General features: G+C 41.8%; 1 protein-coding gene across 4 annotated transcripts in view; it reads left to right on the top strand.

Annotated features, from left to right (window-relative positions):
• Positions 1-20,998, top strand: part of SLC4A10 (solute carrier family 4 member 10) — a 247,848-nt gene that overhangs the window by 50,118 nt on the left and 176,732 nt on the right. For 2 of the 4 annotated variants that reach the window (XM_030580417.1, XM_030580416.1), the window contains exon 1: positions 17,803-18,140. The exons of 1 other annotated variant lie outside the window; for it this stretch is intronic. In XM_030580417.1, coding sequence (XP_030436277.1) covers positions 18,072-18,140 — 69 coding nt within the window. In that variant the 5' untranslated portion in view covers positions 17,803-18,071. Of the gene's footprint in view, positions 1-17,802; positions 18,141-20,998 lie in introns of those variants that run through there. One more of the 4 variants, XM_030580420.1, reaches the window with a different exon arrangement.

Here is a 20,998-nt window from a genome sequence, read left to right as displayed (position 1 = left end):
TAGTGTAACAGTTTGGGATTAGATCACCTGAGAATCTGTCCACATGCCTCCAGAGTTTGAGTGAGATAAGCATCTAGGAGAGGCTATTTCCATTACCAAGTCTGTGACACTTCAACGTAGCCATTGTAACACAGGGCAAAGCCTCTACTTTCCCTTGGGCTCAGAAGGAATGATTTTCAGTAGCAGAATATTAATCTTACTTTTCACATAAAATCAGCTGGCAGGGTAGATTTTTATTTTACCTGGTCTTCCTCTTCTGATTCCTCTGAGGCAGTGTTTCCCAAACTTGGGACGCTGCTTGTATCGGGAAAGCCCCTGGCGGGCCGGGCCTATTTGTTTACCTGCCCTGTCTGCGGGTCTGGCCGATCGCGGCTCCCACTGGCTGCGGTTTGCTGCTTCAGGCCAATGGGAGCTGTGGGAAGTGGTGTGGGCTGAGGGACGCATTGGCTGCCGCTTCCAGCATCCCCCATTGGCCTGGAGCAGTGAATCGCGGCCGGTGGGAGCCGTGATCGGCCAGACTTGTGGACGGGGCAGGTAAACAAACTGGCCCGGCCCACCAAGGGCTTTTCCTACACAAGTGGCATGCCAAGTTCGGGAACCATTGCTTTAAGGGGATGCACAGAAGTTTTTAAAATGGGTTTTATCTGTGCTAGGAAAGAAAGCTGGCATTTTGCCCTTATTTTCCACTAGTAGAGAGGATAATAATTATATATAATTAAAAGGTAACATTCCTGTGGATCGTTAAGACAGAACCTCTCTAATGAAAAAGATTTAGGAAACACAGCTCTATTCCGAGCAGGGCAAGAAGCCAGGATAAATTAAATGAGAAATCTGCTTAGAGGGGGGAAAAAAGTTTTCTTCTTACCCATTTCTGTCTCTCCCCATTGTCACTGACTCCTCAGGAAGAAAGACAAGACATCAGGAATTTAACTAGGCCACAACTTTATTTAATAACACATCTGGGAACTATCTGGCAATAACTCATTCAGTGAAGGTCGTCTTTCTTTCTTTATAATCTATTCCACTTGGTGAAGAGCTGCTGCCAGCCACCCTTCTCCCCTCAACTAACCTGGTCCCAGCACCACTGCTGGGATCCTATTGCCCTCCCTTCTTACTAGGGATGAAGGGGTGGGTCAGTGAGGGTTGTTTCCTTGCTGTACCAAGATATTAGGCATCCCAATTGCATTCCTAACCTTCTTTAGGAGAAACCTTCTCTTCAGCTGCTTCCAATTCTAGTTCCTCAGGGAACCAGATCCTTGTTTTATGGTTACTTACAACATGGCAGATACCCAGTGGTGAGCTGGAGCCGGTTCCCAGAACCGGTTGTAAAGGGCTTTTAAATTTAACAAAAGCTCCAGCAGCTCCCTGCCCTGCCCCTGGCCCCAGCTCACCTGGCTCCAACTCTGCCTCTGCCTCCTCCTCTGAAGGCTCCCCTTCCAGGCTTCCTGCCAATCAGCTGTTAGTGCGGGAAGCCTGGGAGGGCTGAGAAGGAAGCACAGCTTCCTGCAGGTGAGCTGGGGTGGGGGACACGAGGAGGGCTCTAAGCACCGCATGTCTCCGGCCCTGGCCCCGGCCCCAACTCCAACTCCAGCCGGGTGGCGTGGCTCTGGGCTGGACCCCGACCCCGGCCGGGTGGCACGGCTCCATGCAGCATGGTAAGGGGGGCAGGGAGCAGGGAGGGGATGTTGGATGGGGGGGTGGATTAGGGTCAGGACTCGAAGTGGTCAGAGGGCAGGGAACAGGGGAATTGAATGGGGGCAAGGGTCCTGGGGGGGCAGTCAGGAAGGAGCAGGGGTTGGCTGGGGCAGTGGGAGGCAGTCAGGGTCAGGAGCAGTCGGGACAGAGAGAAGGGGTGGTTGGATGGGACAGGGTCTCAGGGCCATCAGGAATAAGAGGACGGGTTGGATGGAGTGGCAGGGGGCAGTTAGGGGACAGAAGGGGGGTGGATGGGGCAGGGGTCCTGGGGGTGGGATGTCAAGGAACATGGGAGGTTGGATAGGGCAGGAGTCCTGGGGGGTGGGGCAGAAGTCCCGGGGAGGGGGGGGACATGACCCCCTCGTGGGGTGAGGAGGAGGGAGCTGGTTGTTAATATTTTGGCAGCTCATCACTGCAGATAACTAGTGCATCAACAAGAATTTTGCAACCTACCTTGCAAACTGGGTTTCTGGGCTGCTGAGTGGAAGGCAAAAAACACACCTTACTGTGACACACTACACCCCCTGAATTCACTCCCTACACACTATTGTAGTAATCTTTGTATAAGGCATGTAAGGTATTGTTTGAAAACTCATAATTTGCTGGTCAAGATTGTCCTTTTAAAATAAGTGTAGCAACATTGTATATGAAGTTATTTACACATGTTCCAAACCCCACAGCCCTGCCCAAGCAGAAATTGGCAAATAGAGCAGTTCTAAACAAAGGAAGGTGTGCTTGCCTAAATTTGCATTTAAGATGTAAACAGAGTAGTCAAGCAGAAATGGAACACACACAAACAAAAACAGGTGGAAAAAAGCCAACAGAGAACATCCTTCTACATAGACTTTTTGTCTCCTATTTCCCAGCTAGAAATATTTTTTTTCAAGGAGCGATTGAAATTATAAAAAGAAGGGGCAAACACCCTCAGGCACCCTCTCTCTTTCTCTATCTGTTTCTGGTATCACACCGAAGAAGACAGAGGAAAACAGCTGTTGGCCTTTGGGGGTAGGGGTCCTGACCTCAAGAGTCAGTCAGTAACCTAGCTGGAAACGTGGTGAGAAATTTGGCTTGAATCTAATACAGGAACTAGTAAGCATTTTGTCCTCATTTTTCCTCTAACCCTTTCTGACTTCTATGCCTCATTACTTGTAATCACTTAAGATCTATCTCTTTGAAGCTAATAAAATTGTTTTATTGTTTTATCTAACCCAGTGTGTTTAAGTTAAGTGTCTGGGTAACTCTATTTAAGGTAATAAACTGGCATATTATTTCTTTTAAGGAAAACAGACCTAATAACAGACCTTGTACTGTCCAGGAGAGGGCTGGGCAGTACAGGATGTACATTTGGGGGGGGGTAATCTGGGACTGGGGATGTGTTGGGGACACACACACACACACACACACACACACACACACACACACACACACACTGCGAAACTGTTTGTGTGAAGCCCAGCTGGGAGCTACTTCAGCAAGGCATTGTAAAGTACCCAAGGTTGCAGGGCAGGAGTGACATAGCCCCTCCCCAGGTCTGAATTGTACTGCCCAGACCAGTCTGGCAATGAGGAAAAATTTTTTTATTTCATAAGGTCCATTAAGCTGGTTAATCCCTACCTGAATCTCAAGCAGGGTGGTTGGCTTTTCTCTCCAGTGTCGAATGGCACCCTCAGGCAGAGGGAAGTGCTTATACACTTTCCCCTTGGGGTGTGCAGGAGCCAAGAGACACCTTTTTGTCCAACCAATTAGCCAGCGAGCTGCCCGCCTCAATCCCACAAGGAGGCTGAGTGCCACAAGGAAGCTAGTGATTGCAGTCCTTAAAGGGGACAAGCCTACCCCCTCACCAGCTCAGACAACCCCCTCCATCGCTCGGGGGTGAGGGAATGACAGTTATTTTTTTCTCAAAAAGATAAATTCACAATATCTACCAAAAAAGCGGAGAGAATCTACTAGCTTTCTAGATCTACTTGTTTTGTGGATGTCCTTTCCACAGAAGAAAAGGAGTTTTCTGATTTCAGTTTGTAAGCTCAATACAGCTTTTACTGTGGTATTCTGGGATAGTTTCTACCTTGCAAAATGTCTGTTTGTCAAATGACTTTTCAGTTGCATTTCTCTAGGTCTCTTCCAGCCCTACATTTCTATGATTCTGTGATTATTCTGATATCAGGATCCTCCCTTTTGAGTAGCTTTTAGTTGCTCTGGTGTCTATTCCTGCAACCCCACATCCACTGTTCCAATCGATGAATCAGAAACTCCTGCACTTCTGTAAATTATGGGAAGAGTGAAGACAACCATCTTCCTAAGAACACTCTTTATTGAGCAACCAATTCCCTGATCTGCTGCTTAGGACAGTGTTTATAGTTAGCTTCCCAACAGGCCATCTGGATAAGGCACTAGCATTGCCACGTTTGTGTCCAGGCCTGTATGTGACTGAAATCATAGCACTGCAGTTTTTCCATCCACCTGACAAGTAGTCCTTGGGGATTGGTCCTGTTTTGAGCAGGGGGTTGGACTAGATGACCTCATGAGGTCCCTTCCAACCCTGATATTCTATGATTCCTGAATCTGAAGAGCCATTACAGTGAAGTATGGTCCTTGTTCTGACCATAAACTTCCTTCAATATAAATAGTGGTGAAAATGGCCTATTGATCTAAGAACTGGCAGGAGTTATTCTTGGGCTATGTAATAATGTATCTCAGGAAAACTTAGTTTTTGCTGTAATAAGACACCTCCCTCTCAAGTTCTTCATGTTCTTGTGTCAATATGACTCCCCAATCTGTAAGCACTAGCATCCGTGACCAATATGAAAGAGGTTTTGAAGCATGGGTGGGTCAAGACAGGAGCATCCACAAGAGGCTCTCTCTGCTCAAAAAATGCTCAATCACACTCCGCTAATGACTGAAATGGATTCCCTTCCTCATTCAACCTATGCAATGTTTCTGCAGTTTTGGCAAATCCATAAATAACCCTTCTGTAACAAGCAATGTCATACAAAATTATCCACAGCTGAGTGTCTGGGGAGTTTGCCAGTTCTGTGCAGCTTCGATTTTCTTTTTGTCAGTGGGAATTGCGCAAGGTAAATCCCACCTCTTTTTTTAAACAACTCAAATTTCTTTGGGTTTAACTTCAGATTGGCAGCCTGGAGCTTATCACAGACAATTTGTAATTGTTTCAGTTCTTGTTCAGAGATGTTAGCATGCACTGGAATATTGTTTAGGTACAGTAGAACCTCAGTTATGAACACTTTGGAGGATGTTAGTTAACTCTTAACAAAATTTTTGTTTGTTTGTTTTCAAAAGTTTACAATTGAACATTGATTTAATTCTGCTTTCCCTTTGTTTTCCCTTAATGTAATGCTGACTTTTAAAAAAGGCTTCGGAGGTGATCCTGTGAATTTCATGTCAGTGAGCCTAACTTCAATAGCCAGCAAATTGGTTAAAACTATATATAGAATCATAGAAAGGTAGGGCTGGAAGGGATCGCAAGAAATCAAGTCCAGCGTCCTGTACTGTGGCAGGATGAAGTAAACCTAGATCATCCCTGACAGGTGTTTGTCCAGCTTGTTTTAAATGCTTCCAATGATGGGGACTCTATGACCTCCCTTGCTGCAGATTAAGCCCATCACTTCTTGTCCTACTTTCAGTGGACATGGAGAACAATTGATCACCATCCTCTTTATAACAGCCCTTAACATATTGGAAGTCTATCAGGTCATTCCTCAGTCTTTTCTCAAGACTAAACATGCCCAGTTTTTTCAACTTTTCCTCATAGGTCAGGTTTTTTAAAACTTTTATAATTTTTGTTGCTGTCCTCTGGACTCTCTCCAATTTATCCACATCTTTCCTAAAGTGTGGTGCCCAGAATTGGACACAGTACTCTAGTTGTGGCCTCACGAGTGCCAAGCAGAGTGGGACAATTACCTCCTGTTAATACACCCCCGATTCATATTAGACTTTTTTGCAGCTGTATCACACTGACGACTCATATTCAGTTTGTGGTCCACTCTAAGCCCAGATCCTTTCCAATAGTAGTTCCACCTAGACCATCAGGGTAACCTGCAACCTGCAGCCCATCAGGGTAATCCACTGGCAGGCTGCGAGACAGTGTTTACATTAACGGTCTGCAGGCACAGCCGCCTGCAGCTCCCAGTGGCCACAGTTCGCTATTCCTGGCCACTGGGAGCTGCAGGAAGCAGCGCGGGCTGCAGGGATGTGCTGGCTGCTGCTTCCCACAGCTCCCATTGGCTGGGAATGGTGAACCATGGCCCCTGGGAACTGCGGTCAGCCGTGCCTGCAGACGATCAATGTAAACACTGTCTCACAGCCTGCCAGTGGATTACCCTGATGGGCTGCTTGTGACCCACAGGCCGCTTGTTGCCCACCACTGACCTAGACAGTTATTCCTCATTTTGTAGTTGTGGGCAGACATGCAGACTCACCCCTGCAGTGCCTCCTGCTGGTTACTTCTGGGAATTAGCTCGGTTCCAGCTCCAGAGCGTCCTCTGCAGGCCGGTGATCTACCTGTCCTCTGGTCCTGTTTCCCTCCCTGGACCCGGTGCCCTTTTACATGGAGTGCTGCCCCCAAGCAGTCACTCCCTTCTCTGGGTGTTTCCCCTTCCCAGGGGACCCCCACCCTCTATCCCCACTTTGCCTCAGTATATGGCTACTGCCCAGTCTCCATCTAACCCCCATTCACTGGGGCAGACTGCAGTATCAGCCACTCATCATAGGCAAAGGGATTTGGACCTGCTGCCTTTGCCTATCCCTGGGCTGCCCTCTGCAACCCCCAGTACCTTTTAGCCTAATACGAGGCCACAGCCTGGGCTTTCTAGGCTAGAGCTCCCCCGCTCCTCAGCTCTGCTCCCCTCAGGTACTCTATCTCTAACTCCTAGCAGCGAGGCCCATCTCCCTCTACAGCTAGAGAGAGACTGGCTACTTGTAGCTCCCCTGGCCTTCTTATGGGGACCCGTTGCTCAATTTGGGGCGTGGCCCCAGCTGCAGCCACTTCCCCAATCAGCCCAGCCTAAAGGCTGCTTTCTCCAGCCACAGCCCCTTCCCAGGGCTATTTTTAACCCCTGCAGGGCAGGAGCAGGGATCCACCCTGCTACATTGTGCAATTGATTTTTTTTTCCGTCCTCAGTGAAGAACTTTGCACTCCAAAAGTTCTCAAGAATAATTGGTAACAGCGCTGAGATTGCTCCAGCGAAGTCCTTCAGTACTCTAGGATGAATTTAATCAGGCATTGCTGACTTGAATATATCTAATTTATCTAAATCTTCTTTAACTTGTTCTTTCCTTATTTTGGCTTGCATTCCTTCCATCTAGTTGTCAGTATTAATTACAAAATTACTCAAGATAGTTAAGTTACAAAGGGATTTCACAAAACTGGGTATCTGGGCAACAAAATGGCAGATGAAATTCAGTGTTAAGTGCAAAGTAAAGCACATCGGGAAAACATAATCCCAATAATACATACAAAATGATGGGATCTAAATTAGCTGTTAAAGCAGCAAAGAGTCCTGTGGCACCTTATAGACTAACAGACGTTTTGGAGCATGAGCTTTCGTGGGTGAATACCCACTTCGTCAGATGCATGTCAGTAAATTAGCTGTTATCACTCAAGAAAGAGACCTTGGAGTCATTGGGGATAGTCTCTGAAAACATCTGTTCAATGTACAGTAGCAGTCAAAAAAGTTAGAAGCGTGTTAGGAACCGTTAGGAAAGGGAGAGACAATAAGACAAAATATCATAATACCATTATATAATTCCATGGTACATGTTGAATACTGTGTGCAGTTCTGGTAACTCCATCTCAAAAACAATATATTAGAATTAGAAAATGTACAGAGAAGGGCAACAAAAATATTAGGCATATGGAACAACTTCCATATGAGGAAGGGTTTAAAAAAAAACAACTGGGCCTATTAAGCTAAGAAAAGAGATGACCAAGAGGAGATATGATAGAGATCTATCAAATCATAAATGATGTGGAGAAAGTGAATAAGAAAGTGTTATTTACCTCTTCATGTAACATAGGAACCAGGGGCCGCATCATGAAATTAATAGGCACCAGGTTTAAAACAGACATAAGGAAGTACTTCTTCACACAGTACATAGTCAGCCTGCAGAACTTGTTGCTAGGGGGATGTTGTGAAAGCCAAAAGTATAACTGGTTTAAAAAAAGACTTAGATAAGTTTATGGAGGATAGGTCCATTAATGGCTATTAGCCAAGATGATCAGGGTTGCAACCCCATGCTCTAGGTGTTCTTAAATCTCTGGCTGCCAGAAGCTGGGAGTGGATGACGGTGGATGGATTACTTGAAATTGTCATCTGTACATTCCCTCTGAAGCATCTGGCATCAGCCACTGTCAAAGGACAAGATATTGTGCTAGATGGACCATTGTCTGACATTGTGTGACCATTCTATGTCTGGTCTAATATCTGTTTTGCTTGGGCCCATATCCACTAGTCTCATACATTTCACAAATCCTGCTACACACTCAATAGTCGAACTTCTATTGTTGTTGTTTTACTGACCAGACTAAAATTTAAACTGTGGGACTGATCTTTGTACATTACAGCTTTGGCCCCCTCAGAGGGACTTCCACGTTGTGATGCTCTGTCCTGGCAAGCCTTATAATTATAACAATCCTTTTGTGGCCTTTGTTTTTCTTCAGTACCAACATTTAATTGAATTGCTTACTTTAATTTTTGTGTTATTGCCAATTTAAATTGTTTTACAAATTAAATGTATCACTTTTTCAAATTGTCAAAAATGTTACAGACTCTTACAGAGCTCATGGCAATCACCTTTCCATCTTCCTCTCTAGCCTCTGCTTCCTTCTCTGGTGTGTTGCTGCAAGGAAAGATTCAAGTTCTGTGGCAAATTCAACAGATTCTGGGGCTGTCTCTAGTCTCTCTTCGCTAATCTTCATCTGCAAGTTTAAGACCAGCTGAGCATCTATAAATTGCCAATTTATCCTGAAAGTCCTTGTTGGTATCTGGATATGCCAGGAGCACAATCTCTTCAGGTCCTCTGCCAACTCAAGGGTGGAGTATATTCTTTCTAGCTCTCAGCTGTGCCCTGGACAGCTCATTTTGATGACTCCAAACAGCACATCAAAGTTGTGGATAACTCAGACGCTTTTCTGGCGCTAAGTTCTGAGCACCGTAAGAACTTGATCACTTAAGTTGTCTGCCAGAAACCCCCCTTTCTGTCCATCTTCTCAGTCAGTCTTTTGAGCTATAATTTTGAATTGAGTCAAATAAACCTCCCAGGGAGCTTTCTCTCTCAAAGATCATGGCTTTTTACATTATTTGAGCTGGAACAATCTGATCTTTCTCCTCTGGCCTTTATGGGTTACAAACTGGCTACAAAACTTGTAAATATTCAGTCTTACTCAAGTCCTGTGACTGGCCCAATTCCATATCCAGGTGGCTACCTTCTGTTTTCATTTATAATCCTTTGATTTCTTTCTAAAGATGATTTTTCAGCTTTTTAAGTGCTTGCTGCAGCTCATCTGTTAGTAAGTTCCAGGCTGGCTAGAGTTTTCTTGGTCGCTCCTTTTCCCTTCTGTAGAAAATCTATGGTCCATGACAGTCAGGTTGCTGGCTCACCTCTTCAATCTGTTGTGCCATTTCAGACTGAGTGTTGTAACTGGACTTCTCAATCTGTCCAGACACTTTGTAGCTGTTGCTGCATCAGATTTCACCTCCACCTGCAAGTCATCTCTCAGCTCTTTTAGGGATGCCTCCAGAAGCTACTTTAATTCCTTTTACAAAGCCTCCAGCTATTTCAGAGAAATCAAACTGCAGAAGATATTTTCTTCGCTTATAGTTCCAAGCCTCTTTTAGCCAGCACTCTGCTCCCAAAGCTCTGTCTCTAGGTTTTTTCTCCAGACTCCCAGTGCTTCCCCCCCCATCTCTTTGGCTTTCTACTCCATTTCTGTGTCTGTTTCTGTGGTGTATCTCACTGCATCAATCTCATGCCCACCAGTCCAGTCCACTTAATCCCCTGTCCCTGAATTTCAGATCATAGCAGAAAACCCATTGGGCCACATGGTTGATTTGTACTCCACTCTGGCATGTGGGTTTGTTTTGATCTGGAGTCCTCTATTGTTTCAGCTGACTATTCCATAAAGGAGCTCAGTTGCTGCCTTCCTAATGACAAGTTAAATGGTTGCGGTACTAATCTGCAGTTGCTTGGGGATGAATTTGTGACCTCAGTTTTTCAGTGTTACTTGAAAATCTGTGTGCTTTGTTTGAGTTGGCATCCACATTAGGAAGGCAGCAACTGGAAAAAAAAAACCTGTAACAGCAAGCACCTCTGAAAGGAAAGTTAAAAGAAAGCTTCTGCAATCCAAACAGGTGCCACTTTGAGCCCGACTTTGCTGTACTTTTTAAAATATATTGTGTTTTCAAAAAGGCAAATTCTTTGTACACCTTGCTTGCCACCGTTCTTTATGTCAAGCTGCCGCTGTGATTCTAGAAGCGAGTCACTTAATGGGCTTGTCCATCCTTGCCTTATTCCTGAACTCAGTTTTGCCTGTGCTTCCCCACTTCCATCTTTCTCTTATTTTATCAATGTTCTTCCCAAACTTTGCAGTTATATTTAATAAACAGTAGCTTTTTAGAGAGATTCCTTATGCACAGTCTCCTTACATCCAGTGATGCAATTGTTGCAAAAAGCAACTGTTCTTTTGACCTTGAGAAGGATCTCAGGCCAATTTTCTCTGGCTTTCTTTTAACTTTCCTTTCAGTGGTGCTTGCTGTTACAGGTATTTTTTTTCTAGACACTATTTCCTCTTCTGTGGCACAGTGTCTAACACATCATTGGGTTTCCTTTTCTGTCCTTCCTTTTCCTTTGTGTCTCTGAATGGCTCATTCTGTAACCCTTGCAAACACTGCAGTTTAACAACCTAATTCTTTCCCTTTCAGGTGCTACTTCAGTAGGAAATCTCACACATACACACATTGGTGTAAGTTGCCTCCCCACCCTCACCCTTGAGCGTGAAGCCAATGGCTTGTGGAACTTTCTCAATTGTAGACAAAATAACATGTTATCATTTGCAATAATGTTAGTAAATTAACATTAAATACTACAACTTCACTGCTGTGTCTTCTTTTCAGTCAGACCCTTTGGAACCTCTGTTTTACTAGTACTACTCTGCACTGGGAATACACATTAAGAGCAAAAGACATGGGGGTAGTGTGACACTGTCCCTGGAATAGCATATAATGGGAAGAGAAAATGTTGTTACGTTTTCTATCTTATGATTGTCAAGTATCAGAGGGGTAGCCGTGTTAGTCTGGATCTGTAAAAGCAGCAAAGAATCCTGTGGCACCTTATAGACTAACAGACGTTTTGGAGCATGAGCTTTCGTGGGTGAATACCCACTTCCTCAGATGCATGTAGTGGAAATTTCCAGGGGCAGATATATATATGCTAGCAAGCAAGCTAGAGATAACGAGGTCAGTTCGATGAGGGAGGATGAGGCCCTGTTCTAGCAGTTGAGGTGTGAAAACCAAGAGAGGAGAAACTGGTTCTGTAATTGGCAAGCCATTCACAGTCTTTGTTCAGTCCTGAGCTGATGGTGTCAAATTTGCAGATGAACTGAAGCTCAGCAGTTTCTCTTTGAAGTCTGGTCCTGAAGTTTTTTTAAACTGCTGAGCTTCAGTTCATCTGCAAATTTGACACCATCAGCTCAGGATTGAACAAAGACTGTGAATGGCTTGCCAATTACAGAACCAGTTTCTCCTCTCTTGGTTTTCACACCTCAACTGCTAGAACAGGGCCTCATCCTCCCTGATTGAACTGACCTCGTTATCTCTAGCTTGCTTGCTAGCATATATATACCTGCCCCTGGAAATTTCCATTACATGCATCTGAGGAAGTGGGTATTCACCCACGAAAGCTCATGCTCCAAAACATCTGTTAGTCTATAAGGTGCCACAGGATTCTTTGCTGCTTTTACCTTATGATTGTTTCTCTTTATGGCAGAAACTTTGGGGAATTAAGGCCTAATCCTGCTGTTTAGATGGGGACAACACTGTTTTGACTTCAGAGAGAGTTTTGCTGGGGTAGAGAGTGCAAGATTTTGATTCTTCCTTGACACCCCTTTTTTCATCTCCAAAGTCCTTTCCCTTTTCACTCTGTTTTTCCTTTGCCCTTTTCCATCATGTATAACTGTATCCCCTCCTGATACTGCTCTTCCCACCTTCTCCAGGAACCAGCATTTCCATCCAGCTCTCTTTCTCTGTCTAACATAAAATCTAAAAAGGAAACAATAACTTTATTTATACTTTTTAAACAGAACAAAGAATTTTGTGAAGTAGCCTTACAAAATAGTTTGCACTCCATATTTTTGATAAAACACCCACCCAGCCTTTGGATTCCCAGACTCCAGAACCTGCACGAACTTCTTATCTCAAAGCTGTTCCATCATGAAATTTACACTGCTGAACACATGGCTAAGATTCACTTCAAGACCAAATTGAATGGTAGATATTTTTTTTGCCTCCACTCTGAGACACAGCTTGTTCTTTTGCTAAGTGCAAACCAGCTCATGCTGGTAGAAACTGTTTTTTGCTTGAGGCAAAATGACTGGCACTAAACATGGCCTAAGCCATAGGAAAATCTGGATTTGCAATTTTTGTGTGTAGAAGGAAAATGGCAGACACACCAACTATACAGTGGACCATTCTTAGCTGGTGTAAGATGATGTAGCTTCATTGACTTCAAGGCCTTTCAACGCAAAATTATCTCCACTGTATAAGATGATACTATACACAGTGCATATACTATGCATTACATTGTAACATTATAAAATGAAACAGCTAAAATTATTTGCTACTCGATTTACAAAATAGTAATTATAGTGTCATAGAGAAGAAAACTGAGCAGCTTATGGGTGGAGGTGTCAGTAACTGGATAATATTCAAAATGAAATATATACTTTTGACTGTTTTTACAATTTGTGTGGAGACTGATGATGGCAAACAACTCAGGAAAGAATCTCTCTGCCTGTCCCCAGTTAGATTCTGGCTCCTTCTAGTGGCCAGTTAGCAAGGAAAGTGGAGAGCTTATTTACTCTTTGTGGACAGACACCGTAAACTACAGTTCTTGCATTAGTGCTTATAGTGCTAAACTTTGTATTTTCATCCTTTCAAATGATGATATAGCTCTATTGCTAAGCTAAATCTCATCACATAAAATGGGAAGTGCATACACAGAGCATTGATCATGGACATCTTAGCAACATATATTGTTCATCCAGTCATTTTCCATTTCTTTTCTCTTTCACCTTTTCCACAAATTCAGGAAAGAAGCTTGCTGAATTTTAGAGGGTCATGTCAGTGGATTATATATATGAAAAGATCTGTTATACTCTTTTACATGTGCTTATGCAGCCATCGGTCACAATATCATACTTGTGCAGCAGTACATTTGTAAATGGCAACAGCTGATTGTATGATCTTGTAATGCTGCATTGTATTATAAAAAGGCTGAAAAGTTTTCCCTTAAATCAGATGATGCTGCACTGAGAATTTGTTCACCTTTTATATCGGGTAAAGAAGAGTTGTTCTGTCCACAATTAGTTGCAAGTCACCCTGCCTGTTTTCCAAAATGATCCTCTTCATCTCTTTTGTATAAATTAATATATCCTATTTGCCACAGTTCTAGTGGACTGATTTGGTTAGAAGTGAATTCTGCATTATTTTGGAAGAACTTTATAAATGTCCTGTTTCAGTAATCTTAGTTATAGTTAAAATGAAATCCTGATTTCCATGATGATAATGCCAATTTTTTTAGGTCTCTAAATTTACCTTTCTTGAAGAATAAAAGAAGTGTGATAAAATAATTGCCTTTCTTAATGGAGAAAATCCTTTGCAGCATCCCAGAGGATGTCTTGTATATATATTCTTAAAGGCGTTTATATTTTAATATAATAACATTAGGTCCTTCAAAGCTCAAACATAACATTACTAAGAATTTAAATAGTGTTTTTAACACTATATACATAGGATCAGAAACTGAGCTGAAGCCAAGGAACACTTGGCAAGGCTCTATGGGTATGTCTACACTGCAGTTAGACACCATGGCTAGCCTGTGCCATGTGACTTTGGCGCTTGGGCTAAGGATCTGTTTAACTGCAGTGTAGACATTTGGGCTTGGGCTCCAGGCTGGGCTCTGGAACTCTCCTTCCTCGCAGATTCCTAGAGCCCAAGCTCCAGCCGAAGCCTTAATGTCTACACTCCAATTAAATGGCCCTTTAGTCCTAGCCCAACAAACCCAAGTCAGCCGGCATGGGCCAGCCATGAGTTTTTAATTGCAGTGCAGACATACCCAGTGACAGTGACAGTTGAGGAAGAGGTGGTATTGTTTTAAGCCACTTTGCACATCACCAATCTTGGCCTGATCTGGTCCCCTAGTGCAGTTTAGAGCAGCCTTGAGACTGCTCTAAGTTGCACCAGTTGCCAATGGCTGTTACAGCAGCCGGTGATCTCAGGACTTAGGGCCTTATCAGATAAGCCCCTTCGATAGCCATGCCCACTGCACCATCTTCACAAAGCATAGGCACTGCAATAGTGAGTCTCATAAAGATCCCTATATGATTTTTCTGTGACCAGTTATGCTACCTTTAGCTCTACTTTATTCTAGGGGAGTGGTACAGAACTGCCTTAATGCAGCCCAGGGTCTGGCCCAGTGTATGCTATAAAACAGTTAACATTTAGAACAAAAAAGCCCTCCCTTCCTTAAAGGTAAACGTGAAGGTATTCATGGAAGATACCATTTTGCTGTTGTCAGTCATAATATGAATACTTCATGCCAAAGCTGATTAACTGGAAGTTGCTAAAAGCAATTACTGTAACTGTATAGTAACACTGTTAAAGCAATGGAGTAGAATGGATTTAGGTAACTTCATTTAGAAACTTCAGCCAGAAGTAGATGGGTTCTTACTATTCAATGGTAAAGATGGGAAGCTAAATTCCACCCAATGGCATGCAAGCTGCTTGATTCAATGGAATTACATCCTGGATGAATTTAGCCAAGCTGTGTTAATTTAAAACTTGGTAAAATGTAGCCAATAGCAGTATGTTTAGAAAATGTTCTAAGGAAATAGTCTTGTATTTTCAGGCAGATGAATGACATGAACTAATAGTTTTCAAATGCCATTAATAACTTAAATTATTCTATGGCTTTAGAATTCAGGAACGGGCTAAGAAATAATAACTTCACAATTTGTCAGCTCTATATGTTCTCTTTAATTCGGAGAAGAGCTGTCAAGCGATTAAAAAAATTGTGATTAATTGCATGATTAAAAGAATTAGTCATGATTAATTGCACTGTTAAACAATAATAAAATACCATTTATTTAAATATTTTTGGATGTTTTCTACCTTTTCAAATATATTGATTTCAATGAGAACACAAAATACAAAGTGTGCAGTTCTCATTTTATATTTATTTTTTATTACAACCTAATACAAGTACTGTAGTGCAATCTCTTTATAATGAAAGTTGAACTTACAAATGTAGAATTATGTCCAAAAATAACTGCATTCAAAAATAAAATAATGTAAAACTTTAGATCCTACAAGTCCACTCAGTCATACTTCAGCCAATCACTCAGACAAATAAGTTTGGTTACATTTGCAGGAGATAATGCTGCCCATGTCTTGTTTACAATGTCACCTGACAGTGAGAACAGGCTTTCGTATGGCACTATTGTAGCTGGTGTTGCAAGATGTTTACATGCTAGATGTGCTAATGATTCATATGTCCCTTCATGCTTCAACCACCATTCAGAGGACATGCATCAATGCAGATGATGGGTTCTTCTTGATAATGATACAAAGCAGAGTGGACCGACACACATTCATTTTCATCATCTTAATCAGATGCCACCAGCAGAAGGTTGATTTTCTTTTTTGGTGGTTCGGGTTCTGTAGTTTCTGCATCAGAATGTTGCTCTTTTAAGACTTCTGAAAACATTCTCTACACCTTGCCCATCTCAGATTTTTGAAGGCACTTCAGATTCTTAAACCTTGGGTTGAATGCTGTATCGATCCTTAGAAATCTCACATTGACACCTTCTTTGCTTTTTGTCAAAGCTGCTGTGAAAGTATTCTTAAAATGAACTTGTGCTGGGTCATCATCCGAGACTGCTATAACATGAAATACATGGGAGAATGTGTGTGAAACGGAACAGGAGACATACAATTCTCCCCCCAGGAGTTGAGTCACAAATTTAATTAACACCTTTTTTTAATAAGCATCATCAGCATGGCAGCATGTCCTTTGGAATGAAGGGACATATGAATCTTTAGCGCATCTGGCACGTAAATGTCTTGCAATACCAGCTACAAAAGTGCCCTGCGAATGCCTGTTCTCACTTTCAGGTGACATTGTAAATAAGAAGCAGTTAGCAGTATCTCCTGTAAATGTAGACAAACTTGTTTGTCTTAGCAATTGGCTGAACAAGAAGTAGGACTTGTGGACTTGTAGGCTCTAAAGCAGAGGTGGGCGAAGTATGGCCCGCGGGACTGTCCCGCATGGCCCTTGAGCTCCTAGCTGGGGAAGCTAGCTCCTGGCCTCTCCCATGCTGTCCCTCCCCTGCAGCCATGCCACTGCACAGACAGCACGGTGTGCGTCCGCCCATCTCCCAGGCTTTCCAATAATCCTATCTTGCTGCTCTGAGCAGCACTGTAAGGGGGTGGGAAGTAGGGATGGGGCAGAGGTTCTGGGGGTGGTGGTGATGAGGAGACAGTGAGCAGGGGGGGATAGGGGGTGGGGTTGTGGGAGGGGTGTCAGGGGAAAAGGAGCAGGGGGGTTGGATGGATGGTGGGTTCTGAGGGGGGCAGTCGGGGGCGGGAAGTGGGAGGGAGTGGATAAGGGGCAGAGGCCAGGCTGTTTGGGGAGGCACAGCCCTCCCTGCCTGACCCTCTACACTGTTTCGCAACCCCAGTGTGGCTCTTGGGCCAAAAAGTTTGCCCACTCCTGCTCTAAAGTTTTACATTGTTTTGTTTTTGAGTGCGTGTATGTAACAAAAAAAATCTACACTTGTAAGTTACACTTTCATGATAAAGAGATTGCACTACAGTACTTGTATGAGGTGAATTGAAAAATACTATTACTTTTGTTTGTCATTTTTCCAGTGCAAATATTTGTAATAAAAACAATAATATAAAGTGAGAACTGTACACTTCTGTATTCTGTGTTGTAATAGAAATCAATATATTTTAAAATGTAGAAAAACATCCAAAATATTTAATAAATTTCAATTGGTATTCTATTGCTTAACAGTGCGATTAATCGCGATTAATTAATAGCACGAGTTAACTGCGATTAGTCGACAGTCTTAATTCTGAGAAATGACATTTTGTCCATGTCTCATTGTTCTAGCTCTGTATCTGTCTTAATGTTAATCTAACAGTAATTGTTTTATAACTGTCCTGCTGTGCACTGGTATGAAATAACTAAAATACCTGTATTATAATATATAGTTAAAATACTATTGTGTGTTGTTAATTAATTTTTTTTAAATTACTGAAAGGGCATTGTAAGTCTTGCTGTCTTGAAAGGTCTATAGGAACTAAACAAATCCAGGTACATGATTGTTTTGTCTGGTATCAAAACACATTTTTACTGTTCTAATACTGACATGTTCTCAAGGTATGCTGTTTTCAGGGCTGTTAACATGGAACAATGCAGTGAGCATGCAAATTCTTGGAAAGAAACACAAAAATTATTTACACAAGCAATATTTTTCATTTAATAAGGACTGAGATTTATAAATTTATATAAAAAAGCTGTTTAAGTGCCATAGAGGTATTTAAATGCTTTGCTGCTTTGGAATTGTTTATGATCTTTCTTGTAATTTTCCCTTGGATCACATTTGGTGCTTCTTCTGGATAGGAATATTGCTTGTTGAGAAGTGGTCATGCAAATAAAATGTCATAACCAGGATATGTCACATTTGCTGTTTGCTAATGCAAACTGGGTTGCGTAATATCAGTCTCCTTTAGCTGACCAGATATAAAAACAAAATCCATAACGACACTCTAGTTTTTATAGTAATGCAAATGAAGAGGTGAAGGATGTGGCTTGCTCTGTTTGGATGATGCAGGATTGCTTTAAGCAGTAAGCTTACTGTTTTCAGATAGCATTAAAGCATCAGTGATATAGCTGTATCAGTCCCCTTGAATACTGGATGCCTTTGATCACACAGAGGAAACTATATTTAAGATCCGATTTCTTGATGGCAATGACTTCAGCAGTTATTGATGGACAGATCGGCTGTTGATGCTTTCTTCACTAGGCTACAAGATGCTGACAGAGAGATTGCTATGTGATGTTCTTTTATAAGAAAGGAAATGGAATATTTGAGGGTTTCTGGAAATAGGAAGGTCATGCAGCTTGGAACCGGTGAGCCATTCCAATCTGTAAGTCATCAGGTTTGACCTCATGATTTATACAGTATTAATTTCTAGTATAGTGTTTGTTTTTCAGTGGTAGGCTATATTAGTTTGTGTTACTGTTTATTGTTGGATTTTCTACAGGATTTAGAAGATAGACTGTTTACCTAATACATAAGCAAACCAAATATTTTTTGGAAATTTAACATGCAGTTAATTGCCAGTGGACTAGCATAAGAGTACTGATTATATTTTAAATATAAATGTTAATACGTATATATTTTTTTCCAGTTCAAACATGGTAATAGATTTTGAGGTTATAGCTTTTAATATGATGTAAAATAACACAGAACGAGAGGATGGTATTGCATTTTATGTTGCATTATCGTTACACAGCACCTTTACACCTAATTGTTAACTAATATTGTACATCACTCTTATGAAAGCACATTGTAAAGCAGTTGTTTTACCTACCATGGCAGGTTATCTAAAACAGTTTATTACATTGTGTAACGAATCTGAGTTATTCTGCAAGAAGAGATCTTTGCTTTATGTTGCACAAGCAGGTTTTTGCGCTATTTCTGGTCAGTTTTAAGAATAGAAGCTAATTGAAAATGAAAGCAAAAGTTTGGCAAGCTACCTCTGACTTTTAATTTATTAGTGTTGGTGACTAATAATTATACTAATAGCCTGAAAAACAGAGGTGATTAATAATTTAAATATTTAGAATTTCCCAAAATGTAATTAAATGTATTTTAATATGCCATAGCATTTTATATTTTAATCATCGTCAACCTTATTGAAAGGGTGTTGTTATGGGGTTTATTAATGTACTGTGGAGTCAGGTAATAAAGCCTAACTATAGAAATGAAAGCAACTGGGATGGAACTTTATGTAAGATTTTTAATGCAGCAATAATATCCTAATTTTATGTGCTGGACACAAAATGAATTTGAAAATACTGTAATCAGCTTAGCTGTGTTCCTTACAAATGGTGGATAAGAGACTTGGGAAGGAGTTTGATTTTGGGCATCCTGCATACAGTTTAAGGAGATTATATTTGAAATTATGAGAGATTTTTACAAATGATATTTAGCCCCATTTTAGCAGATTCTAGTTTTTTTCCCCCCAGAAGATTTCCATTTGGTTATATGTTTTAAAAGCTACACTCAGGGTTGAAGGTAACACGAAATGCTTCCTGTTACCTGCTTTACTCTCTGCACATGACAGTTTTCAAAAAGAACACTGGTCTACAATTTTTGAGAAGTCGTCTGCTTCAGAGATAAAATGTGATATTTATTATGTATTTTGATGTGCTGAATTCAAATATGACAATTAAAACAACTGATTGGCTGCTGTTTCTAAGATATTTAAGTTTTTACATTTTATGTCTATGTATATTGTGTAGATAGTAGAGTTTTAATCATAAATTGTAAACCTAGGTCTTTTCATGTGTTTATGGTTGCTTTACATGATAATATTTCATCTGTCCTGTTTATGTAACACTTTAAAAATCAGCAAAAGGGTTATATAAATAAAATTGATTATGAAACAAAAGGCAAAAAACTGTTATGTACATAGTTTAGTCCTATTCAGTGTCTACTCGGCGCATCTTGGCTTGTCTCTTATATTCATTAAATGGAGCATCTCGTCACTGTCCAGCAATAGTCTGCAAGCATTGATGGGCTCCATTTGCCCTGATAGCCTGCCAGGAGATTCCACTGCTGTAGTCTGGAGCCCAACAGCTCTGCCTTACTCTTGGTAGTTCCAAATCCCTGACAAGGTCATTCAGTTCACCTTGTGTTATGAGGTGTGGTTCAGAGGAGGAGGATGGGAGAAAATGTGGGTCCTGTGACATTGATGGTTCAGGACCAGAAGTTTCATCCTCTTCCTCTTCCTTGTGTGACTCAAGTGAGAATGATTCTGGTGCATCAGGAACTGGCAGTCCTTCTGCGTGGGGTGCTGGGCATATAGCTGATGGAATGTTTGGATAATGCACAGTCCACTTTTTCTTCTTTGACACACCTTTCCCAACTGGAGGCACCATGCAGAAGTAACAATTGCTGGTATGATCTGTTGGCTCTCTCCAAATCATTGGCACTGCAAAAGGCATAGATTTCCTTTTCCTGTTCAACCCCTGGTGAAGATTTGTTGCACAAGTCTTGCAGCATATGTGTGGGGCCCACCTCTTGTCCTGATCTCCAATTTTGCAGCCAAAAGAAAGGTGATAGGCTTTCTTAACCATAGTGGTTATACTGCGCTTTTGTGATGCAAAAGTCACTTCACCACAAACATAGCAGAAGTTATCTGCACTGTTCACACAAGTACGAGGCATCTCTGCTCACTTTGGCTAAACAGAAATGTGTCCCTTTGCAAAATCAAACGCTGACAAATAAGAGAGCACGACACTGTATGATTTCTAGAGCTGATATAGGGCAATTTGTTCAGCAGAGTGATGTAAGCTTCGTTATGATTGCATCATCCATAACTTCTGGGAATAACAGGATGCAATTCATATTGTGTATGATGCAATACCAGCTTCAGATTGCATCATTCATTGTTTTGCCTAAAAAGCAAGTATTGTCCAAACCCTGTCATAGATTTATTCATAGATTCAGTCAAAGATGTATTTTAGTCATTTCTGGTTTAAATTGAGATCCCTTCCCTTTATAATTCACTTATCCTCCGCCATTCCCAAGTCAAGGGCCGTATATACTGACCCAATAGCATATCTTGAAAACTAGAGCCAATCAACAATTTTAAGCATCATTTTCGTTCTCAGTGACCCAGAATTAGTAAAGTTGGACTACATTTATTTCAGAAGCATTTTGGCTGTAGAGCAGTGTAATTGGAGCCCATTTTGGCACCAATAGTAGGTATTTCCT

Source organism: Gopherus evgoodei, chromosome 11 (assembly GCF_007399415.2).
Source record: "Gopherus evgoodei ecotype Sinaloan lineage chromosome 11, rGopEvg1_v1.p, whole genome shotgun sequence".
Taxonomy (NCBI): Eukaryota; Metazoa; Chordata; order Testudines; family Testudinidae; genus Gopherus; species Gopherus evgoodei.
Note: the sequence above shows the minus strand (reverse complement) of the source record. Positions and strands in the feature narration are given on the sequence as shown.